Source organism: Kogia breviceps, chromosome X (assembly GCF_026419965.1).
Source record: "Kogia breviceps isolate mKogBre1 chromosome X, mKogBre1 haplotype 1, whole genome shotgun sequence".
NCBI classification, from domain to species: Eukaryota; Metazoa; Chordata; class Mammalia; order Artiodactyla; family Physeteridae; genus Kogia; species Kogia breviceps.
Genome location: NC_081330.1, coordinates 39,969,700 through 39,993,159, shown reverse-complemented (window position 1 = coordinate 39,993,159; position 23,460 = coordinate 39,969,700). Strand labels below are relative to the sequence as shown.

The 23,460-nt window shown below is 34.4% G+C and overlaps 1 protein-coding gene across 3 annotated transcripts in view; it reads left to right on the top strand.

The window, feature by feature from the left end:
• Positions 1-23,460, top strand: part of IL1RAPL2 (interleukin 1 receptor accessory protein like 2) — a 1,103,039-nt gene that overhangs the window by 825,257 nt on the left and 254,322 nt on the right. For 2 of the 3 annotated variants that reach the window (XM_059051451.2, XM_067024305.1), the window contains exon 6: positions 2,545-2,619. The exons of the other annotated variant lie outside the window; for it this stretch is intronic. In XM_059051451.2, coding sequence (XP_058907434.2) covers positions 2,545-2,619 — 75 coding nt within the window. The remainder of the gene's footprint in view (positions 1-2,544; positions 2,620-23,460) is intronic. 3 annotated transcript variants of the gene reach the window in all.

Below are 23,460 nucleotides of genomic sequence, written 5' to 3'. Positions count from 1 at the left end.
AAGCACGTTAAAAATTATGAACCACCTGTAAACGTAAGGCACTTAAAATTATCGTTAATATTAATAAATTTTAGTAATTGACATTTAACAATAATAAAATCAGAGTAAGTATATCCATAGTCCATGGCAGGAGGTAAGGATGGGGGGCAACAATGACTCCAGATTCATATCCTGATGAAAGTAAAACAAGATATTCATCTTTGAGCATTAAATGCATTACCTACAGTTACTTCCCACCTACCACATCCCAATTAATACATTTGCAGGCAAGGCATATTTGAAAATAATACTAAGGACAGTTTCCAGCAATCTAAGTGTCTATAATCTGGATGTGTAAGGCAAATTGACAATAATTATGCCAAGTAACCAAAATGATTCTTTTATAAATAAAATGTAGGTGGCTGGACTTTTAACATTTTTATTCATGTTTTGAATACACAGTATATGCATGTTGTTCAAAATGTACAACAGGTATACAGTGAAAATTAAATCTTCCTCTGCTGGCCAGTACCTCCCTAACCCAAACTCACCCACCACTATTCCCCAATCACCTAGTTCCTCTCCTCAAAGGAAATCACTGTTATGAGTTTCACATGTATCCATTCAGAAATATTCCACACTTGTACATATATATATATATGCACGGCACGTGTGCATGCACACACACACATATACATTTTTTAGACAAAGGATAGTATACTGTGCACACTGTTTGGAATCTTGCTTTATCATTGAATAGTATATCTTGGAGATATTTCATAATAGACGTACATATTTACCTAATTCTTTTAAGTAGATGTATCGTAATATATCATTGTATGGAAGTAGCATAATATTATTTAACCAGCCTCCTACTGATGGATATTTTGGTAGTTCTCAATATTTTGCTATTCCAAACGATAGCAAACAACAAAACTGACATCTGTTGTGACTGGATTTTGAATACAAATATTTAAATTTTGTTTAAAAGCATATCCTTTATATTTCAAATAATATTTAAATATTGATATAACGTTATTAAGAGTAACTGAAATATTGAAGAAATGAAGACTGTAGATATTGTATTTGTGTGTTTGCCTGTATTATGCCAAAATTAGCTTAGTTAGAAAAATATATCATTCAATTCCATAAGGACAAGATGTGTTACAGGCCATCAATAAAGATTTGTTGGAAAAATGAGAATAAGCCACTAAAATTTTTCCTTGACAGTTTGGATATCAGGAAGATAAAGCTAATGTTATGTAAAGCTCTTTCCTGGTGCATTTGTTTGTTATCAACAATTATTTTGGGAATATCAGCAAATATGTATATTTCCCTAACTTTCCCTATCATGTGATCAACTTTTGTTTCTCTCTTTCTCTTCTAAATATCTTTGCAAATATGAGATGAACTTCTCTCAGGTCAGCACAAAATTCCTAAACCAGTCAATTAACAATGGGTTAATGATTATCTCTTTCGTGCCCAGCTATATTCTATGTCTCTTGTGAATTACAAAGACTTATAAAACATTTCCCCTTGATAAGTAAGAGTCTAGCTGGATAGTTGAAGTAAGGCATAAATACGGGAACAAGTAAAAGGAACTCAGGGTATAAATAATAGCTTCATATAAGGTTTGTCATAAAGCATTTTATGTCTGTGTGCCAAGCCCTGAAACTTCTTTCTTCTAGGTGCCTCTCTAAGTTCTACCTCTATTCCTCGATTTGTGTTATTAATTTTTCTTGCATTTCTTTTTCCTTACTCTGCCTTTCCAAATCTCCTCCATTCCTTAAGGTCTATGTGGAGACTCATTTCCTTCATAAAACTTTGCCCGACCTTGACAACAAATATTGACCTCTCCTTTCTCCATTCCTTTACCACATATAGCCTTATAGCTGAAACGCTACAATTTTATTTTTACTAAATTGTATTCTTTGTTCATCTCTTTATTTTCATGTGCTAATTCTGTGTTCATAGTCCTAGATTATATATTGAAGGCAAAGATAAAGATTTTACTTCTTTTCCCTTAGCACTTAGCATAGGACTTAGTGGACAAAAGATGCTCAATCAGTATTTTTGATCATTTATCCTAATGAAGGTACCAGTGTTTTATCATATTGTTTTAGAGACTGAGGTGGGGAGTGAGGGATGATTCAGAGGTATAGAAGGTTCAGTCCACCAGAAATGTCCATTAGGGTTATATTTCATTAAGAATATTTAGTACCACAAAGTGTGTATGAAGATTTAATGTTTATATGATTATACTTTTAAAATCTGTATTTCTTTACACTCACAAGCTTATAAAACCACTAAGAATAGACCATTCATTTGATCTTGTTGGAAAGTGTAGCTGTCAAAGTGGCCTATTCACAGTGAATCAATGGTGCTCTAAATGTGCTTGGAAGTGGAGACTGTATGGATAGAGTAACAGCTCAAGTAGGAACACTGTCTAATAAATGTTTACGTACTGTCAAGTCTACAAATATTAAATATCATACACGATAGAATCTTTCTCATCCTGTAATTTATCTCAATTTTTCCATTACCTTCTTTCATTTTCTCTTCTAGCTTTACTCACAGACAAACCTCCCAAGCCATTGTTCCCCATGGAGAATCATCCAAGTGTTATAGATGTCCAGCTGGGTAAGTCTCCTTCTGGGAATAATAGGTCCTAAACTTCCTCTCTGTTAACATTTGGGGAAAATTGCATCAACCAGGAAAGGTTTATTGCTACTGTTATTACATACAAATCAATTTGTGTCTGATCATTTATAACCCTGGAGTTCATTGCAATAGCAGTTTAAGGAAATGAGTTTGTATTGCATCAAGGAATGGTAATACTAAGTGGTTACACTGGGTATTAAGTGTGCTGTAGGACAGAGCTTTTTAACTCTGTGATTGATAGATTCCTGGGTGTCGTGAATTGGTGATTGGTACAGAAAACTTTTCATGCTTGTCAGTCCCAAATTTTTATTTAGAGAGCATTAAGTCCTGGAGAACAAGCACTTTTTTAAAAATAAAAGAGCCCCTCAGTACAGACTTTAAAACGATCTGATAATATTATTTCCAGTGGCACAATCCAGGGCTATTTAAAACTTATTTTTAGGTTGAGATCCTAAATATTTATGAATCATCTGGAGTAGGAAAAAAATAACAAGTTGATTCATGGGTGCTAGTGCCTTTTTACAGATTCAAAGACAAAAGGTGTTGAGCCTCCTTTTTGAGTCTCCTGCCACTAAACCTTATACTTCAAGAAATTTAATCTTGAAACTCAGAGGCCTTCTAGTGTCACTTTCAAACCATGGCCTTTACTGTAAACTATATTCTTTAACATCTGTGAGCTTTACCTATCTTGGGTTTTATTCTATTATTCAGTTCTAATATTTTCTTGAATTCTAAACAAGAGAACTGGGTAAATATGCTGGCAACGTATTAGTCGTACTTTGGGCATATGACATTGAAATATGTGACCAGTGGTACCTACCAATTATATAGCTAGGGAAGATGAATTGGCCCCAATATTTCAGTCACTTCGGAAGTTTTTGACTCAACTTTTGATCTTTCCAATCCAACTTGGATTGTTAGAGACTTATTTCTATCTTAAAAATAGGTGAGAGAAAATTACATTCCTAAGAGCTTGTTCATTTTTTAAGAATGAAATATAACACATTATAGATAATACAGCCTAGCAGTATGAGTACCAGAGTTAAATATTTTAAAACAAAAAGAAAATAATAAACATGTTGTCAAGAGTGGGCTGTGAAAATGGTGAATATTTTGTTGATAATGTTGAAGATTAGACTATGGCTCTCTCCCCACCACTTGTATATTATTTTGCAGAGCCATCACATTTTGTTAAAGCCAAATCTAGATGTGCTGACACACTCCTTCAGTAAGTTTTATATACTCACATCTTTCCATCCACACTGATATAAAATACCTCAAGGGTACTCTGGTTTTCCAGGGGTTACATGAAGCCATAAGATGATCTTGTATCATTAGTTGAAGATTCAAGTGAATAAGTTATTTCTATATGAAAACATAAACTAAAGAGTAGCAAGCAAAATTCACACAACTATTTCAATTAAAACATGACTAAATTTTGTGTTTGTGGCCCTTGGGGGGATACTTCTTCATTCTCCTCTGCCATTAAGCAAACTTCAACAGAAAAGTTTGAGGAGTGTTGCTCTAAAATAAGGAGGGAGACCCTTGTAGCGAGTAAATTTCATTCAGATTCACTGGGTGTCACACTTGTCTGTTCTATTCAGGACACCTCTAAGATGTGTGCTTTTTATAAATATGTATTCCAACATAGGTATGTATACCAAAATAACTCACCAACACCACCCTGTAAAATCATTAAAGTAATTTGCTTCCAATGTACATTAGATGCAAGGCTGAATTTTTTTTTTTTTTTTTTTTTTTTTTTTTTTTTTTTGCGGTATGCGGGCCTCCCACTGTTGTGGCCTCTCCTGTTGTGGAGCACAGGCTCCGGACCTGCAGGCTCAGCGGCCATGGCTCACGGGCCCAGCCACTCTGTGGCATGTGGGATCTTCCTGGACTGGGGCACGAACCCGTGTCCCCTGCATCAGCAGGTGGACTCTCAACCACTGCGCCACCAGGGAAGCCCACAAGGCTGAACTTTTCAGTTTTTAGTTTGTTACACAATTTGGAAACAACTTTATTGACAGAAAGATGGAGACCTGCCCATTTTTCATTCCAGAAAGGCTGTTTCTCCAAGATGCTAAATCGACCATGTAATTCAGAGAACGAAAAACAAAATCACTTAAACAAGATCTTTGGCATTTCAAGGAGCACATGACTGGTTAATTTTAAATGATTTTAACTTTTCCACAGATTTATTTAGTACTGTTTATTCACAACTGGAAATCATTTTGTAATATACTCATGCCTCAATAGTAAGGTGATGTTAGAAGCACTAAAAATGCCAGAGAGCTCTTCAGTGTTGGTGGGGGCTCTGCAGTCAGAATGATGAGGGCTTAGAAACCCTAGGCATAAAAATGAGCTAGAGAAAGATAACTGTGGTGATTGGACATCCCTGTCTATATCTTGAAAACTTTTAGAATTAACTAAGATCTCAAAACTTCTAGAATTTATTTTCTTTCATTTTTTTAAAGTTTACCTAGCACATGCAGTTTTACACATCCTTAAACTAGAACTAAAATGAGAACTACCCCAAATACAAAAATCCAATCTAAATGGCTAAGCACATTACCAAGTTCAGTTTTGTCAAATCCCAATATTTGAAAATATGGAATAACATTGTAGTGGATTAAAGTTAGCCCCAGATTTTCTCCAATTCCTACCATCTAAACATAGTTTCTCATCCCCCTCCTCTTGAATCTGGTTGGCCTAGGATATACTTGACAAATAGAGTATGGCAGAAATGATATTCTGAGATGTTGGAGGTTGGGTCAAAAGAAATCTTGTAACTTCTCTTTGGATCTCTTGGCCTGGTCTGAAACTACCATGCTGTGAGAAACTCAAGCCACATGTAGAGACCCTAGAGTTTGAGATGCCATGTGGAGAAAGAAAGGCCAATAAAACACCAAGGTACCAGATATGTGAGTGTAAGAACCCATGTTGGAAGTGGATCCTCCAGTCCCAGATGTCCTGACCTATGCCATGTAGTTCAGAGATAAAATATTGAGCTGAACTCTTCTTAGAAATCTCACCCAAAAAGGCATAATCAAACAAAAAAATGGTTATCACTAGTCACTAAGCTAGATATAGTTTGTTAAACAATAGATACCCGGAACAAACATTAATTAATTTTCTCTAGAACATTTTGAATTCCACTTTACCCATGAACAAGAGTCCCACGCAGGAATTTTATGCAAAGTTAGAAATATTGTAGGAAAGATTTGAGTATCAGCTTCAAGATAGTTTTAGAAAACATGATCTAGAATTATTATTTATGTGTTTGTTTGAGGATTGCACTCAGTTATCAGTTCTGTACATTTGTAAAGGCAATCCAGTAAATGAAAATTTTCAGATCAGATGAACACTTTTTAGTGCATGGAGTTGGCATCAGTACAGATATTTTGTTGTGTCTCTAGAGGAAAATAAACATCTTGACTTTCTCTCTCCTATAGTGTAATCCATTAGTCATCCACAAGGTTATACAAATTTACATACTTTTTGCTGACATAGTGATGACAGTTTGGTTGTTGCTAAATTGTGTTCACACTATAATGCTGAAAGAAGACTAATCTTAACAAATAACTATATATTTTGAGATGATAAACATGTTCTTAACAAAATAATATTAAAATTATTGCTCTCACAAAGCAAGCCTATTCAGCTAAAGCTGCCTGTGGTAATGTATGAAATATAAAGATAAAAGCAATGTAGAAAACACACACACAAATCCAATTTGGCCTTATTACCTTCCATTTATTTTCTCCCTCTGAAAGTAGAAAAAATAACACTGCATCACAGTATATTAATTTATATTGTACTTTAATACGAAATTATTAAAGCATCATAGTGATATCTGCCCCACTTGAAATATATTGATGCTAGGTAGACCCTCTTTTGGATACTGCTATTTTAATAGAACACAAACACATGCTTTACAAACTGTAACAGACTCCTAGAAACTTTTTAAAAGCCATGAATAAATGTGGATGAAAACATTTGAGATCTGACATTTCATTTAAGTTAATGGTGAGTTTGGAAATTTGCCCAGTTATTCTCATTGATGATGATAAATATTTTTCCTGGGAGTTTCTTAAGACTTAAACTACCAGTGTTATGCATAAAATAAATATACCAGGAAGAAATAGAAAACCTGAAGAGACCAAACACAAGCACTGAAATTGAAACTGTGATTAAAAATCTTCCAACAAACAAAAGCCCAGGGCCACATGGCTTCACAGGTGAATTCTATCAAACACTAAGAGAAGACCTAACACCTATCTTTCTCAAACTCTTCCAAAATATAGTGGAGGGAGGAACACTCCCAAACTCATTCTATGAGGCCACCATCATCCTAATACCAAAATCAGAAAGAAAGAAAACTACAGGCCAATACCACTGACTAACACAGATGCAAAAATCCTCAACAAACTACTAGCAAACAGAATCCAACAGCACATTCAAAGGATCATACACCATGATCAAGTGGGGCTTATCCCAGGAATGCAAGGATTCTTCAATGTTTGCAAATCAATCAACATGATACAACATATTAACAAATTGAAGCAGAAAAACCATATGATCATCTCAATGGATGCAGAAAAAGCTTTTGACAAAATTCAACACCCATTTATGATTAAAATCCTCCAGAAAGTAGACATAGAAGTAACTCACCTCAATGTAATAAAGGCCATATATGACAAACCCACAGCCAACTGTGTTCTCAATGGTGAAAAACTGAAACCATTTCCTCCAAGATCAGGAAGAAGACGAGGCTGTCCACTCTCACCACTATTATTCAACATAGTTTTGGAAGTTTTAGCCACAAAATCAGAGAAGAAAAAGAAATAAAAGGAATTCAAATTGGAAAAGAAGAAGAAAAATTGTCACTGCAGATCACATGATACTCTACATAGAGAATCCTAAAGATGCTACTAGAAAACTATTAGAGCTAAACAATGAATTTGGTAATGTAGCAGGATACAGTATTAATGCACAGAAGTCTCTTGCATTCCTATACACTAATGATGAAAAATCTGAGAGAGAAATTAAGGAAACATTCCCATTTATCATTGCAACAAAAAGAATAAAATAACTAGGAATCAACCTACCTAAGGAGACAAAAGACCTGTATGCAAAAAACTATAAGACACTGATGAAAGAAATCAGATGATACAAACAGATGGAGAGATATACCATGTTCTTGGATTGGAAGAATCAACATTGTGAAAATTACTATACTACCCAAAGCAACCTGCAGATTCAGTGCAATCCCTATTAAACTATTAAGGGCATTTTTCACAGAAGTAGACCAAATCATTTTACAATTTGTATGGAAACCCAAAGGACCCCAAATAGCCAAAGCAATCTTGAGAAAGAAAAACAGAGCTGAAGGAATCAGGCTTCCTGACTTCAGACTATACTACAAAGCTACACTCATCAAGATGGTATGGTACTGGCACAAAAACAGAAATACAGATCAGTGAGACAGGATAGGAAGCCCAGAGATAAACCCATGCACATATGGTCACCTTATCTTTGACAAAGGAGGCAAGAATATACAATGGAGAAAAGACAGCCTCTTCGATATGTGGTGCTGGGAAAACTGGACACCTACAAGTAAAAGAATGAAATTAGAACACTTCCTAACACCATACACAAAAAAAAACCCAAAATTGATTAAAAATCTAAATGTAAGGCCAGACACTATAAAACTCTTAGAGGAAAACATAGGCAGAACACTCTGTGACATAAATCACAGCAAGATCCTTTTTACCCACCTCCTAGAGAAATGTAAATAAAAACAAAAATAAACAAATGGGACCTAATGCAACTTAAAAGCTTTTGCAAGTAAAAACTAAAGGAAAACATAAACAAGACAGAAAGACAACCCTCAGAATGGGAGAAAATATTTGCAAGAGAAATAACTGACAGAGAATTAATCTCCAAAACGTACAAGCAGCTAATGCAGTTCAATATCAAAAAAAAAAAAAACCCACAATCCAAAAATGGGTGGAAGACCTAAATAGACATTTCTCCACAGAAGATATACAGATTGCCAACAAACGCAGGAAAGAATTCTCAACATCACTAATCGTTAGAGAAATGCAAATCAAAAGTACAATGAGGTATCAGCTCACACCAGTCAAAATGGGCATCATCAGCAATTCTACAACCAATAAATGCTGGAGAGGGTGTGGAGAAAAGGGAACACTCTTGCACTGTTGGTGGGAATGTAAATTGATACAGCCACTATGGAGAACAGTATGGAAGTTCCTTAAAAAACTAAAAATAGAACTACCATATGACCAGCAATCCCACTACTGGACATATACCCTGAGAAAACCATAATTCAGAAGGAGACATGTACCACAGTGTTCACTGCAGCACTATCTACAATAACCAGGACATGGAAGCAACCTAAGTGTCCATCAACAGATGAATGGATAAAGAAGATGTGTCACATATATACAATGGAATATTACTCAGCCTTAAAAAGAAACAAAATTGAGTTTTTTGTAGTGAGGCGGATGGACCTAGAGTCTGTCATACAGAGTGAAGTAAGTCAGAAAGAGAAAAACAAATACAGTATGCTAACACATATATAGGAATTTTAAAAAAGGTTCTGATGGACCTAGGAGCAGGACAGGAATAAAGACACAGACGTATACAATGGACTTGAGGACATGGGGTGGGGAAGAGATGCTGGAACGAAGTGAGAGAGTAGCATTGCCATATATACACTGCCGAATGTAAAATAGATAGCTAGTGGGAAGCAGCTACATTGCACAGGGAGATCATCTCCATGCTTTGTGACCACATAGAGGGATGGGATAGGGAGGTTGAGAGGGAGGCTCAAGACGGAAGGGATATGGGAATATATGTATACATATAGATGATTCACTTTGTTTTACAGCAGAAACTAACACAACACTGTAAAGGAATTATACTCCAATAAAGATGTAAAAAAAAAAATAGAATAGTTTTGAGGATTGTGGCAAGTGAAAGCAATTTCAGGCAAAGGTAAATTGATTACCAAAGATGGATTTAGAATAAGTGTCTTCAAACTTTTGTAAAAGCCTAGATAGTAAATATTTTAGGCTTTGTGGGCTATATGTTCTTCATTATAAGTATCATGTAGTGTGAAAGTAGCATAGATATTATATGAGCATGACTGAGTCCTCATAAAAGTTTATTTATGAGAACTAGGATTTCAATTTTACATACATAATTTTCATATGTCATGAAATATTATTCTTCCTTCAATTTGTTTTCAACTATTTGAAAAATGTAAAAATCATAGCATGTGGACCATATCAAAACAGAAGTTGGGACCTCTGTGTCCCCAGGGTTGCAGCCTGCTGATCCCTGGTGTAGAACCAAAAATGTACTAGGCGCCTCAGATGCTGAACATCAACTCCATGCTGAGTAAAAGTGTTTACTCACTAATTGTTAATATGGTTATTTACATTATCCTGAGGATTTTAAATGAAAATATTTCTTGTGGATTACTTTGGATCATTATGCTCATAATGACAAAAAAATTTTGCTAATGTATGCAAATTAGTAAATTGCAACTTGCTAGTGCTCTTTCCTATGTTGGTTCTAAAAATTAAGCAAAGGGTATTATTTCAATAATAAACCTCAGGATATAGAAAAAGCAAAAAAGTATAAACACTGTTTATTTTCTTTTTCTGTGTTAAAGAGTCAATAAGAAGGCCTGGGGGCCTCAATCATATAAGAAAAACTCAGACCAGTGGAATAGTTCCAAACTAATTGAATACCAGATGAATCTGATCCAGTATGAAAGAGTCTCTTTATTTCTCTTCTATTCTCATTCAGAATTTGTTTTATTTTTATAGGCTGTTTAAATTCATACTTAATGACTGTGTTATGTGCTACTGGCTCAAACTTTCTCTGTGTGTATAAGGAGTTTTAATCTTCGTCAGAAATCAATGTCACCAGCAGTTTCTACTTAAAATTATATTAGGTCCCCTAAGAGACCACTGTATACTACAAGAGAATAAGGGAAAATGTAATATTTAATGCAATATTCAGGACTACAAGGCAAAAAAATACCTAATTGAACCCTAATTTAGGAAATGAGCTGTTTAGCCAAATCAATTTTTTTTTAAACTCAATATACCTAAAAACACTTTTTGCGTTCTTAGTTGATGCCAAACATTGTGTTAGAACCTGGGGATATAGAGGTTAACAAAATGAGGCCCTTGGCCTTAAGGTGTTTCTCAGTCTAGTGGGGAAGAGAGATATGTAAGCAGAATTACAATGCAATATGATAACGACCAAAACAGAGATGGGAAAAGGGAGAGTGACATTTTTGTGGCAAGACCTCATAAATTAACAGTTCTATACTCTTGACTTTCACTCAATATAATGACAAATCTCTGTAACCTCAATCCAAGTAGTAAATTTATTTGAAAATAATTAAAAATTACCAAGATATAACCTTTTATAATAATAAATTATCTACCATTTCTTCAATATGGTAAATACTAAAAATGGAAACTTATGATATCCCTGAGTCTCTTCAGTTTAGCAAAATTAGCCAACTATTTCTAAAGTTGTCATAGAACAAATAATCCAAAGCAGGTCACCAACAAATTGAGCTAAAATGTCAAGCCATAATTAATATCAATATAAATAGCAATACATGATTATTCCATAAGCTTGAATCATGTATATGTGTCGTGTACATAATGGTGGTAGCAAGGGATTTATTTAATTATTTTTGTTTTTGTATACTCCTCCTATGATTTTAACTTCAAATAACTCCTTAAAACCTTCATTTAATTTAATCTTGAATAAGTGAAGACTTTGGAGAGGAAGAAGAAGGGTATCATGAGTTCACTCAGCATTCTTGGCACACATAATTGGAACTGGTTCATGGCAGCTTTCACTGTCCCTTGTAGATATTCTAGAGTTAGTGAGCTGTTTCCAATACATCTATTTTTTGCAGGATAACATGTACAAGCTTAGCCTGGGGCTACACCAAACTGCAAGCTATTCTATTCCCCAGATTGTACAACGTGTGCATTATTTACAGCTTTGGAAATTCTGGGCCAAGCCTTTTCCCTAAGAGTTGGCTGCCATATTAATGCTTGAGACTGAATCTGGTTTACTTACTTTGTCTAAGTCTTTACAACGTAATCATACTTGTTTTGAGGAACTTGACAAGAAAATAAAAAAGTTAACACTTAAGATTTATCTGTAATGTAACGAGTTAATTATGAACATCTTAGGAATAACATGATTGTTGACCAGACCTCTATTCCATATATTGCTATTTTGGTGCATTGTTGAAGCTTATGCCTCATTGAGATAATTAATATAAGCTTGAGGGTGTTTCATCACACTTTCACTAATGCCAATACAATGATTTTATACATATCAAAACAAAATTTGAGAATTTACTATGTATAGACAATGCAATAGGCATTTGTACATACACTGTCTTGTTTATTCCTCATAAGAGCCCAAAGTAGTAGTAGGTACTGTTGAACCATTTTGCAGATGAGGAAACTTGACCTCAGATAGATGAAATAATTTTCCTGAGGTTACATATTTAGTAAGTGGTAAAAATGAGATTTCAATCAGATTTATCTGACTCCAAAGTTTGTGTGATTTTTATTGCAGCATACTGAGTATGGTAACTTTATCTAGGCCCAAAATTATATCCTCAAAAAAGCTATCAGGCCAATAGAGACATTTTAATAATAATAACAACAACAATAATAATTGTATTATATGTATTATAACTACATGTGAAATAGTAATTATTTAGCAATAGCTCTACTAGTAATAATTATTATTGTTATAATAATATTTAGTATGATTATTTAAAAATAACTCTACTACTACTACTAGTTTTTATTGCCAGTAGAAGTAGTAGTAGTTGTTGCAATGGTGGTAGTAGTAGTAGCAGTAATGATAGTAGAGCTATCATTTATTGATTGCTTACCACGTACTGACACTATATTAATACTTTATATGAGTTATCTCATTTAATCCTCCCAATGACTCTGTGGGATGGATGCAACTATTTGTCCCATTTTTAAGAGAATCATTAAGATATTATTCATACACTACAACTGATCTACTTAAATCATACATTTCAATTATTCCTAATATATTCAAAGTTGTGCAACCCTCACCACAATCAATTTCAGAACATTTCAACATCCCGAAAAGAAACTCCAAACCCATTAGCAGTCACTTCTCAGTCCCGCACCTTCACCCCCACTACCATCTCTAGGCAACCACTAATCAATTTTGTCTATAAATTTACCTATTATGGATATTTAATATAAATGAAATCATACAACATGTGGTCTTTTGTGATTGGCTTCTTATACTTAGTATATTGTTCTCAAGGTTCAAACATGTTGTAGCTTATATAAGTACTTCATCCCTTTATAACTGCCAAATAATATTCAATTGTATGGATATAACACTTATTATTTATCCATACATCAATTTAAGGACATTTTTATTGTTTCTACTCTTTGGCTATTATAAAGAATGCTGCTATAAATATTAGTGTACACATTTTTTGTGGAGATATGTTATCATTTCTCTTGGGTTATAATTTCTACCTAGGAATATAACTGTTGGATCACTGGTCACTCTATATTTAAACTTTTAAGGAACTGCCAGATTTTTCCTAAAGCAACTACACCATTTTACATTCTCAGTAGAAATACACAAGCATTCCAGTTTATTCACATCCTCACCAACACTTGTTCTTTTCCATTCTTTTGATAATAGTTATCCTAGTAGGTATTTAGTGGTATCTCATTTTTGATTTACACTTCTGTAATGGTTAATTATGTTAAGCATCTTTTTTGCATGTTTATTTGCCATTTGTATATCTTTGAAGAAATGTCTATGGATCATTTTTAAAATGAGAAAATTTGGCTCAGAGAAGTCATATAACTTACCCAAGTTAGTAAGCAGTTTATAAATAGTGAGGCCTAAGTAAGTTGACACTCTTAACACTTACCCATAATGTCCACTAATGTTAGTACTGTTGTTTACTCAGTCTCCTTGCATTGGGGGCTTAGTTCTGTTCCCTTTTTTAAAATGGATTTTGGACAGAAGTCGAGTGATCCTATAAGTTACAAGAGTATCCTGTGTGAATTAATTCATTGGGAGAATAGGAATGAGTAAGAGATAATTATTTTGAGGTTTTGACCTTTGTAACGCATGCCAAAACACATTTTCAAATGGCAAACTAATTCAGAACCTGCAGGCATATCTGAAAACGGGCTATGAAACACAAGACAGTATAGCAAAACTTTCCAAAGGGATGTACACTTAAGTGACCAGGAAGCTGCATGTATGCTTCATCATCTGAACAAATACCAAGAAATTCATCTGTGTCGCTCAATAATAGGAGGGATAGATTAGAGACTAAAAAATATGTTAGGAAACTCTCTACTTTGGGAACTTATTAGGAATATGTGTCAACTAAGGACACTATTCCCTAATAGCATGTTCTGTCTGTATTAATATTAATACCTTCAGCGTTATAATTCTTTTCAGCAGTTCTGTCCTCTAACCCATTTTAACAAGTAGATAGTGTATGCTTTTTAAATATCTGGAAAGGGAAAAAGTAAAGCTACCTCTTTTGACTATGTCTTAACATCCAACATGAACAGGGGGAAAAAAGAATAATTTAGGCACCACTTCCAACTCAAATAGCTTATTTTATGTAAATAAAAGTGGATTTTATATTATAGGTAAACTTGTAGAAAATTGAGGGAAATATCACCTGGCTGGTTCACGCATAAATGACTTTTAAGTGACTTCAGAATTGAGATGGAAGGGTGGCTTTGCATCATGTAAATAAGTCCCTTAACTATTATATACACTTTATTTGTACAGACCTGGCTTAAGCTTTGGAAGATCTTTTGCTTCTTTAGAAATAGTTTTTTTTTTTTTCAGAAATCACAAAGAGATATCAGGTGTGTTATATAAATATATGGTTTTGTTAATAGGCACATGTGTTGCTGTTAATTAGAGAACACCTGAAATTTTCCCACTTTCCTTCCCATCCTTACCCTAATTATCTCCTACACTGTTATGATGGACAACTGTACATCAGACTCAACACAAAATAAGGACCAGGCAAGAGATCTGGAAGAAAAACTCAGAGGTTTCTGAAGACAGAGCTGATAGTCTAGAGTCAAGGTAACAACCTGAAGTCTGGAAGCTTACAGCAAGGTGGTGAGCAAATAGGTCAGGTCAAAGAACACACCAATCTTGGGCCCCTAGCAAGGTGAGAAAGTCAAAGGCTGAGAAGCCATCCAAAGTCAACAAACACATGGATACTGAAAAATCAAAAACAGTGGCATTAGACCTGTAAGAGTTGGCACTTGTTTCCCATTAGAGAAAGGTATTGTCACTGGGCATGGTACCTAAAAAGGAAGTTGGAAAGAACTGGGGCTTAGAGTAATGCAGAGGAGGACCCACCTGACAGTTAGGAGCAGTTTATGAACACAGGGGTGAGAAAGGGAGCTCCATCAAAAAGAGTGAAAGACAAACTTAGCCTGAGACCAGTTCTGGTAGAAACAGTCTAGTCTTTGCCAATACCTGAATTTTTAAATTGAATTAATAGTATATGCATCATGTCCAAAAATACATTTTAGTTTTGTTTACAAATGCAGTACCAACCCCGGAGCTTCCATATATTGATATTTTGCATATCCTTTATACATTTGTTTTCCATGAACAGCAGCTTTGGTCCACTGAGGGCCTATAACAGGTAGTTTGTTTCCTTCGTTGCAAATGTGTTGGGAGTCATCCCATTGCTATAGTGATGATTTTCCATTTAATAGTTAAGCTGTTTGATAAGATTTTTACTTGGTGAGATGATAACCATGGTGTGTCTCAAGGCTGATTGTGGTGATGAGTCAGCAAAGGAACAGAAAGAATGTGAACATTTGGAGTGAGACCCTACCATAGAGAAGAGGGAATTTTGGTTAAGGCCCAAACTGAAAAACCCTATCTCAATTATGGAAAAATATTAAGTTCTTTAGAGAGGAAAGAATTGTGATAATTTTAGATAAGAGAATTACAGAAGGGAAAAATTAATTTTTTTAACTTTTTAATTTATATTGGAATAGAGCTGATTAACAATGTTGTGATAGTTTCAGATGCACAGCAAAGAGACCTAGCCATACATGTGCATGTATCCATTCTCCCCCAAACTCCCCTCCCATCCAGGCTGCCACATAACACTGAGCAGAGTTCCTTATGGGGAAAGGATTAATTTTAATACTTATATCTCATATTTATGCAGTATACTTCTCTAAGTAACTCAAAGCTTTTTGTCAGGTACTATTTACTTAATTTCTTTAATATTTTTGGAAAGTAGGATGAGTCATTATTAACCATTGACATGTGTCGAGATTAAAGTTCTTTGTGACACCCACAGGCATTTTAACTAAACATACTAGTGAGGAATCAGCTGGACCAGTAAATAAATGAATAAATGTTCATTTATTCATTAAATAAATGATTATTAGCCTGACTAATTATCAGGCAGCTCTGAATTACTGTTGACTCTGCTATTATATATGTACAACAGTATAGCAGGGATGATCTATTTACTCACTTCTGGATGTTTTACTACTTTCTATCTCACTCTAGTAATTAGCCTTATTAACCTAGTAACAGCTGTTCTCATGAGCGACCACTTAGTATATCAGACTAGTAGGTCTTAAACTTTGAAGATTGGTAGCCTGTGTTTGCATTTACTCTTTGGCTCTATGTGTTGATTCTTGGTATTTTAGTTTTTACATTCTTCTGATGTGCAAAGTATTCTTAAAGAGGACAGGTAAAAAAGCAAATAAAATGGTGATAGTATTGGGTACATGTTAACATCTGCAAAGGATAAGATGGAGATCCTGCCTTCATACAATGTGTAGAAATAGCTCAGTAAGAATGGAACTTCTCTTTGTCAAAGGCAAGTCCATGGTTCTATTAGTCCTCTAGGCTATTGTTTCTTTTAAACCTTCTATTTGACTTCTGTTATGTCTGTATATGCCAAAGAATAATTCTATTAATCATCTTCAGTTTTCTCCAAATGGATTGTTTTATTATATTTAATCTACTCTTATCAGCATTTTAATTACATCCCTTTATTTATAGCAGAAGTAAATTTACTACAATTTATTTCATTCTACAGATCTGCAAACCAGTGTCACATCCAAAGTCACTGAACAAACAGACCAATATCATTCAGTATAAAATGTCTCAAACTTTTCCCCTCTGTTTCAAAATGTCTCTGAAGTTTTATCCTTTTTTTTCCCCTTTCCTCTACTCTAGGAAGAAGAGGTGCCATGAATTATTTCCAAATTTAAATTGTCTATGCCTGCTCTTGATTCCACCCCTTCCCATGTCTTTTGTTACCCATGAATTATTCTTTCTTTCAACTGCATTTTTAAACTCTGTCCCAAAGTAAATACACTAATTTTTCTCCCATCCTAAATAAAATATATATTAGAAAGAAAACCATTTTCTGTATCCTGCTTCTTCTTCAAGATACACTGTTCCATCTCTATTTTGCCTGTCCACACTCAATTGCTTGATACATAGACCATCTGTTTTACCATATATCATTCACTTCCCACCTTACTGAACCTGACTTCAATGCCACAATTCTGTTGAAGCTCATCTCTCAGTTATTTAATTAATTATCTTATAATTATCTAATTCTGCAGCCTCCTCTATTGCCTCTTCCATTTTAGGATCATTTTACACCTTTTGGCACCATTGAATATGTTCTTTTCCAATACCTTGCTTGGCACACAGTACATGTTTAGTGTGTGAAGAATACCTCCTTTTTCTTCCAAATCTCCTGTTTACTCTTCTAGTTCTTAACCTAATTATCTTCTTGTTTCTTCTTAATTTCTCTTTCTGATCTCTCTTTCCGACAAGTGCTTCGTTAATTGGTGTTAGTGGGAAATAGGATCAGTACAAGTTTAAACCATAAGGATAATTTTTAAATATTCACAAATTACATTATGAGAACATGGGTTTGGCTAGTACATAGGCCTTTATTAAATAAGATAGAAGTGGTTTATTTGGTAAAAACGAATGCCTATTCTTAGTTAATGAAAGCTTTAAGAAGGGACTCTCATTTTGAACTAGTATTATTAATAAGATTTCTCCAGTAACTAAGATATTAATTGAACACCCACTGTGTATAAGATCCTATGGAGACACACCGATGGCTAAATGTAGACATAGTTCCTAGGGAGACTAGTATTTAGCTGATGTGATTGAGATAAACAAACAATACAGAGTATGAGGTGACATCAGTAAGACAGTAGAATAGGAAGCTTCAGACCTTGTCCCTCTACAGAAACACCCACTTAACAACACTAAATGATCCAAAAAGCCTTTATGAAAACTCCAGAAATTAGATAGGAAGTCCCAGTACCCCAGACAAGCTCAAAGCCAAGAACAGGTACATTAAAAAGGTAAGAAAAATCACATTTCAACCATGTCATCTCCTCCCCCAAGCTGGCATAGCCAACAGTTGGAAGAAAACCCCAACTTACAGCTTCTCCCTTGGGAGGGAAAGAAAAGAGTAGAACATACATCCAGTGTTCCAGGTTTTTGGGGGGACTGAGCAAAGGACTGGTTGTGTCTCTCCTGACACAGGGTACTGATGGGGAATCAGCATGCCTGGGATGCCTTGGGGCCACAGAAATTTAAAGAGAGCCCAGTGGCTTGAGGCAGTGCAAGACAGCTTACAGACAGACACCAGAGGGAGCAAGATACTACAGGCTCCAGAAAAAAAAAAAAAAAGTGAATATAGCTAGAGAAGAGGCATTCCCAGGAGAGTTTTGAGAGGCTCTCAGAATATCTAGACAGGTTGATCAGTGAAGGCATTTCCCTGTGTGAAGATTTTCTGTAGAGAGTGGGAGAGGTGGCTGTGTTTTAAAATGCATGGATAACAACACAAAGTTTCAAGGCACACAAAGAGATAGGAAAACATGGCCTAATTGAAGGAACAAAATAAATCTCCAGAAATCAACCCTAAAGAAATGGAGAATTATGGATTACCTGACAAAGAATTTAAAATAAGTCTCATGCAGATGGTCAACAAGCTCAGAAAAATGATGCATGAACAAAGTGAAAATATCTACAAAGAATTAGAAAATTTTTAAAAAACCTAAATTTTAAAGCTGAAGAACACAAAAACTGAACTGAAAAGTTTGCTACAGAAGTTCCACAGTAGACATGATCAAGCAGAAGAAAAATCAGTGACCTTAAGACAGGTCACTTGAAATTGTCCAGTTAAAGGAGCAAAAGAAAAAAGAATGAGTAAACAAAGCCGGAGACTTATGGGATACCAAGAAGCAGATCAGTATATGCATTATGGGAGTCTCAGAAGGGGAAGAAAGAGGAAAAAAGGAGAAATTTTATTTGAAGAAATAATGGGAGAAAACCCCAAATCTGGGAAAGGTAGTGGACATCCAGATTCAAGAAGCCAAAAACATTCTAATAAAGATGAACACAGAGAGTCCACACCAAGACACATTATGAGTAAATTGTCAAAAATCAAAGACGAGGAAAGAATTTTGAAAGCTATGAGACAAAAGTGACTCATCATGTACAAGCGACACCCATAAGACTCTAAGTGAATTTCTCAGCAGAAACTTTGCAAGCCAGAAGAAAATGGAATGATATATTCAAAGTGCTAAAAGAAATACAATACTGCCAACCAAGTATACTATATCCAGCAAAACTGTCCTTCAAAAACAAAGGAGAAATAAAGACTTCCCCAGATTAACAAAAACTAAGGGAGTTTATTACCATTAGACCTGCCTCATGGAAAATGCTGAAGGAAGTCCTTTAGGTTGAAATGAAAGGACACTGGGCAGCAACATGAAAACATATGAAAGTATAAAGCTTGCTTGTAAAAGTAACTATACAGACATATACAGGAAACTGTAATACTGTAATGGTGGTACATAAATAGTTTTTAATTATGGTATAGGAGTTAAAGGACAAAAGTATACAAATAAATATAACTATAAAATATGTTAATGGGTAACAATATAAAAAGATGTAATTTGTGACATCACTAAAACAGAATTTGGGGGGAAATGTAGAAGAGTAGTTTTTGCATGCAATTGAAGTTAAGTTATTATCAACTAAAATATATTGTTATAACTACAAGGCATTTTGTCAGCCCCATGGTAACCCCAAATAAAATGCCTGTAGTATATGTATAAAAGATAAAGAAAAAGGAATCAAAGAATGTCAGTACAAAAAAAAAAATCAGCAAAACACAGTGGAAGACAGCAACCAAAGAGGGATGAAAAAGCTACAAGACAGACAGAAAACAACTAACAAAATGTCAAGAGTAAGTCTTGCACTATCACTAATTACTTCAAATCAAAATGAATAGATAAAAATAAAGCCAACCAACAAACAAACAAAATTCAAGAGAAAACTATTTGGTGTCTACAGGAACCTCATTTAGATTTAAGGGCACACATAGGTAGAAAGTAAAAAATGGAAAATATGTCCTATGCAATGTTAACAAAAAGAGAGCAGGGGTGGCCATACATAGAGCAAACAAAACAGAAACTTCAAGACAAAAACTGTCACAAGAGATTTAAAAAAGACATAAAGACATTATGTAATGACAAAAGGCTAAATTCACCAGGAATATAAAACAATTATAAATATATATGCACTCAACATCAGAGCACCCAAATATATAAAGCAATCATTGACAGAGGGCTTCAAGACCCCCACTTTCAATAATGGATAGAAAATCCAGACAGATCAATAAGGAGACAGAGGACTTGGCCAATGTACTATAGACCAATGCACCTAACAGATATATACAGAACAATCTACCCAACATCGTCAGAATACACATTCTTCTGAAGCACACATAGAACATTTACCAGGATAAATCACACGGTAGGTTACAAAATAAGTCTTAACAAATTTTAGAAGATTGAAATCATACCAAGTATATTTTCTGACAACAATGGAATTAAACTAGAAACAAATAACAGGAGAAAAATTGGAAAATTCATAAATATGTAGAAATTAAATAACACAATTTTTAACAACAAATGGGCAAAAGAAGAAATCAAAAGAGCAGTTTGAAAATATCTCAAGATAAAAGAATTTAAAATACAATATACCAAAATTTAAAGGATGAAGCAAAAGCAGTATTGAGGGAAGTTTATAGTTATAAACACCTACATTAAAAAGAATAAAGTTTCAAAATTAAAAAAAACCTAACTGTACACCTCAAATAACTAGAAAAAGAACAAATTAATCCCAAAATTAGTAGAAGGAAGGAAATAAGAACAATTAGAGGGGAAATTAATCAATTAGAGAATACAAAAACAATAGAAAATATCAACAAAACTAAGTTTTTTCTGAAAAAACAAAATTGACAAACTAGATTAAGAGAAAATAAAGAAGATTCAAATAAGTAAAAAGTAAAAGAAGAAAATACAACTGATTCCACAGAAATAAGAAGGATTATGAGATCACTATGAACATTTATCTACTAACAAATTGGATTACCTGGAAAAAAGGATAAATTCCTAAGACCATACAACCTACCAAAACTGAATCATAAAGAATTAGAACATCTGAACATACCTGTAACTGTAAAGAGATTAAAGCAGTACCAAAAACTTTCCAACAAAGAAAAGCCCAGGAGTAAGTGGCTTCACTGGAGAATTCTATCAAAAATTTATATAAAACTTAGTACCAATCTTTTCAAACTCTACCACAAATTTGAACTGGAGGGATCATTTCCAAATTCATTTTATGAGGACAGTATACCCATATAACAAAGCTAGACAAGGACACTACAAGAAAACAGAACTGCAGGCCAATATCCCTGATGAGTATAGATGCAAGAATTCTCAACAAGATATTAGCAAACTGAATTCAACATCGCATTAAAAGGATCTTGCACCATGACCAAGGGGGATTTATCCCTGGGGTGAGAGGATGGTTCAACATATGGAAGTCAATCAGTGTGATACACCACATTAACAGAACAAAAGACAAATATCAATATCACATTATTATCTCAATAGATGCAGAAAACCATTTGGCAAAATTCAACACTCTTTTATGATAAAAACACTGACTAAACTAGTAACAGAAGCAAATTACCTCAATATAATAAAGGCCATATTTCAAAATCCCACAGTTAACATTACATTCAACAGTAGAAACCTGAAAGGTTTTCCTTTAAGATCAGAAACAAGTCAAGGATGCCATCTCTTGAAATTTCTATTTAATATAGTACTAGAAGTCCTAGCCAGAGAAATTAGGCAAGAGCAAGAAATTAAATTCATCCAAGTCAGAAATGAAGAAGTAAAATTTTCTCTGTTCATAGATGGTGTTATCTTGTATGTAGAAAACCTTAAAGATTCCAGAAAAATCCCTGTTATCTAATAAATGAATTCAGTAAAGTTGCAGGATATAAATCAACATTAAAAATCCTGTTGTAGGGCTTCCCTGATGGCGCAGTGGTTGAGAATCCGCCTGCCGATGCAGGGGACACGGGTTCGTGCCCTGGTCCGGGAAGATCCCACATGCCGCAGAGCAGCTGGGCCCGTGAGCCATGGCCACTGAGCCTGTGTGTCCGGAGCCTGTGCTCTGCAACGGGAGAGGTCACAACAGTGAGAGGCCCGCGTACCACACACAAAAAAATCTGTTGCATTTTTTATACACTAACAATGAGCAATCCAAGAAGGAAATTTTAAAAATCCTATTTATAGTAGCATTAAAAAGAATAAAGTACTTTGGAATAAACTTAACTAAGAGGGTGAATTACTTGTACACTGAAGACTATAGAATATTGCTGAAAGAAATTAAAGACACAAATAAATGGGAAAACACATCATGTTCGTGGATAGGAAGACAATATTGTTAAAATGTTCTTATGACCCCAAACAATCTACAGATTCAAAGCAAAAAAATCCAATAGTATTTTCCACAGAAATAGTAAAAAACAATCCTAAAATTCATATGGAACTACAGGGGACCTAAATAGCCAGAACAATCTTGAGACAGAAAAACAAAGCTGGAGACCTCACACTTCCTGACTTCAAAACATATTATAAAACCACAGAAACCAAGCAAAGCAGCGTCATATTGGCGTGAGAATACACATATAGACCAATGGAATAGACTAGAAAACCCAGAAATAAACCCATACATATGTGGTCAAATGATCTTACAAAAAGGTGTCAAGATCTCTCAATGAGGAAAGAAAAATCTCTTCAATAAATTTGTTGAGAAAAATGGATAGCCACATGCAAAAGAATAAAATTAGACCCTTTCTTTATATCATACACAAAAATCAACTCAGAGTGGATTAGAGACTTAAATGAAGGCCTAAAACTATACAACTCCTAGAAGAAAACATGGGGAAACCTTCATAACTTTGGTCTTGGTAATAATAATTTCTTGGATATGACACCAAAGGACAGGCAACAAAAGTAAAAATAGACGAGTGGGACACAACACACTAAAAAGTTTCTGCACATCAAAGGAAATAATCAGTAAAGATGCAACCTACAGAATGGGAAAAAATATTTGCAAAACATTTCTGGTAAGGGATTAATATCCAAAAATATAAGGAACTCCTACAATTCAGTAACAAGAAAACAAATTACCTGATTTTAAAAATTGGCAAAATAATTGGATAGTCATTTCTCCAAAGAAGACATAAGAATGGTCAGCAGGTTTATGAAAAGATACTTAACATCACTAATAATTAAGAAAATACAAATC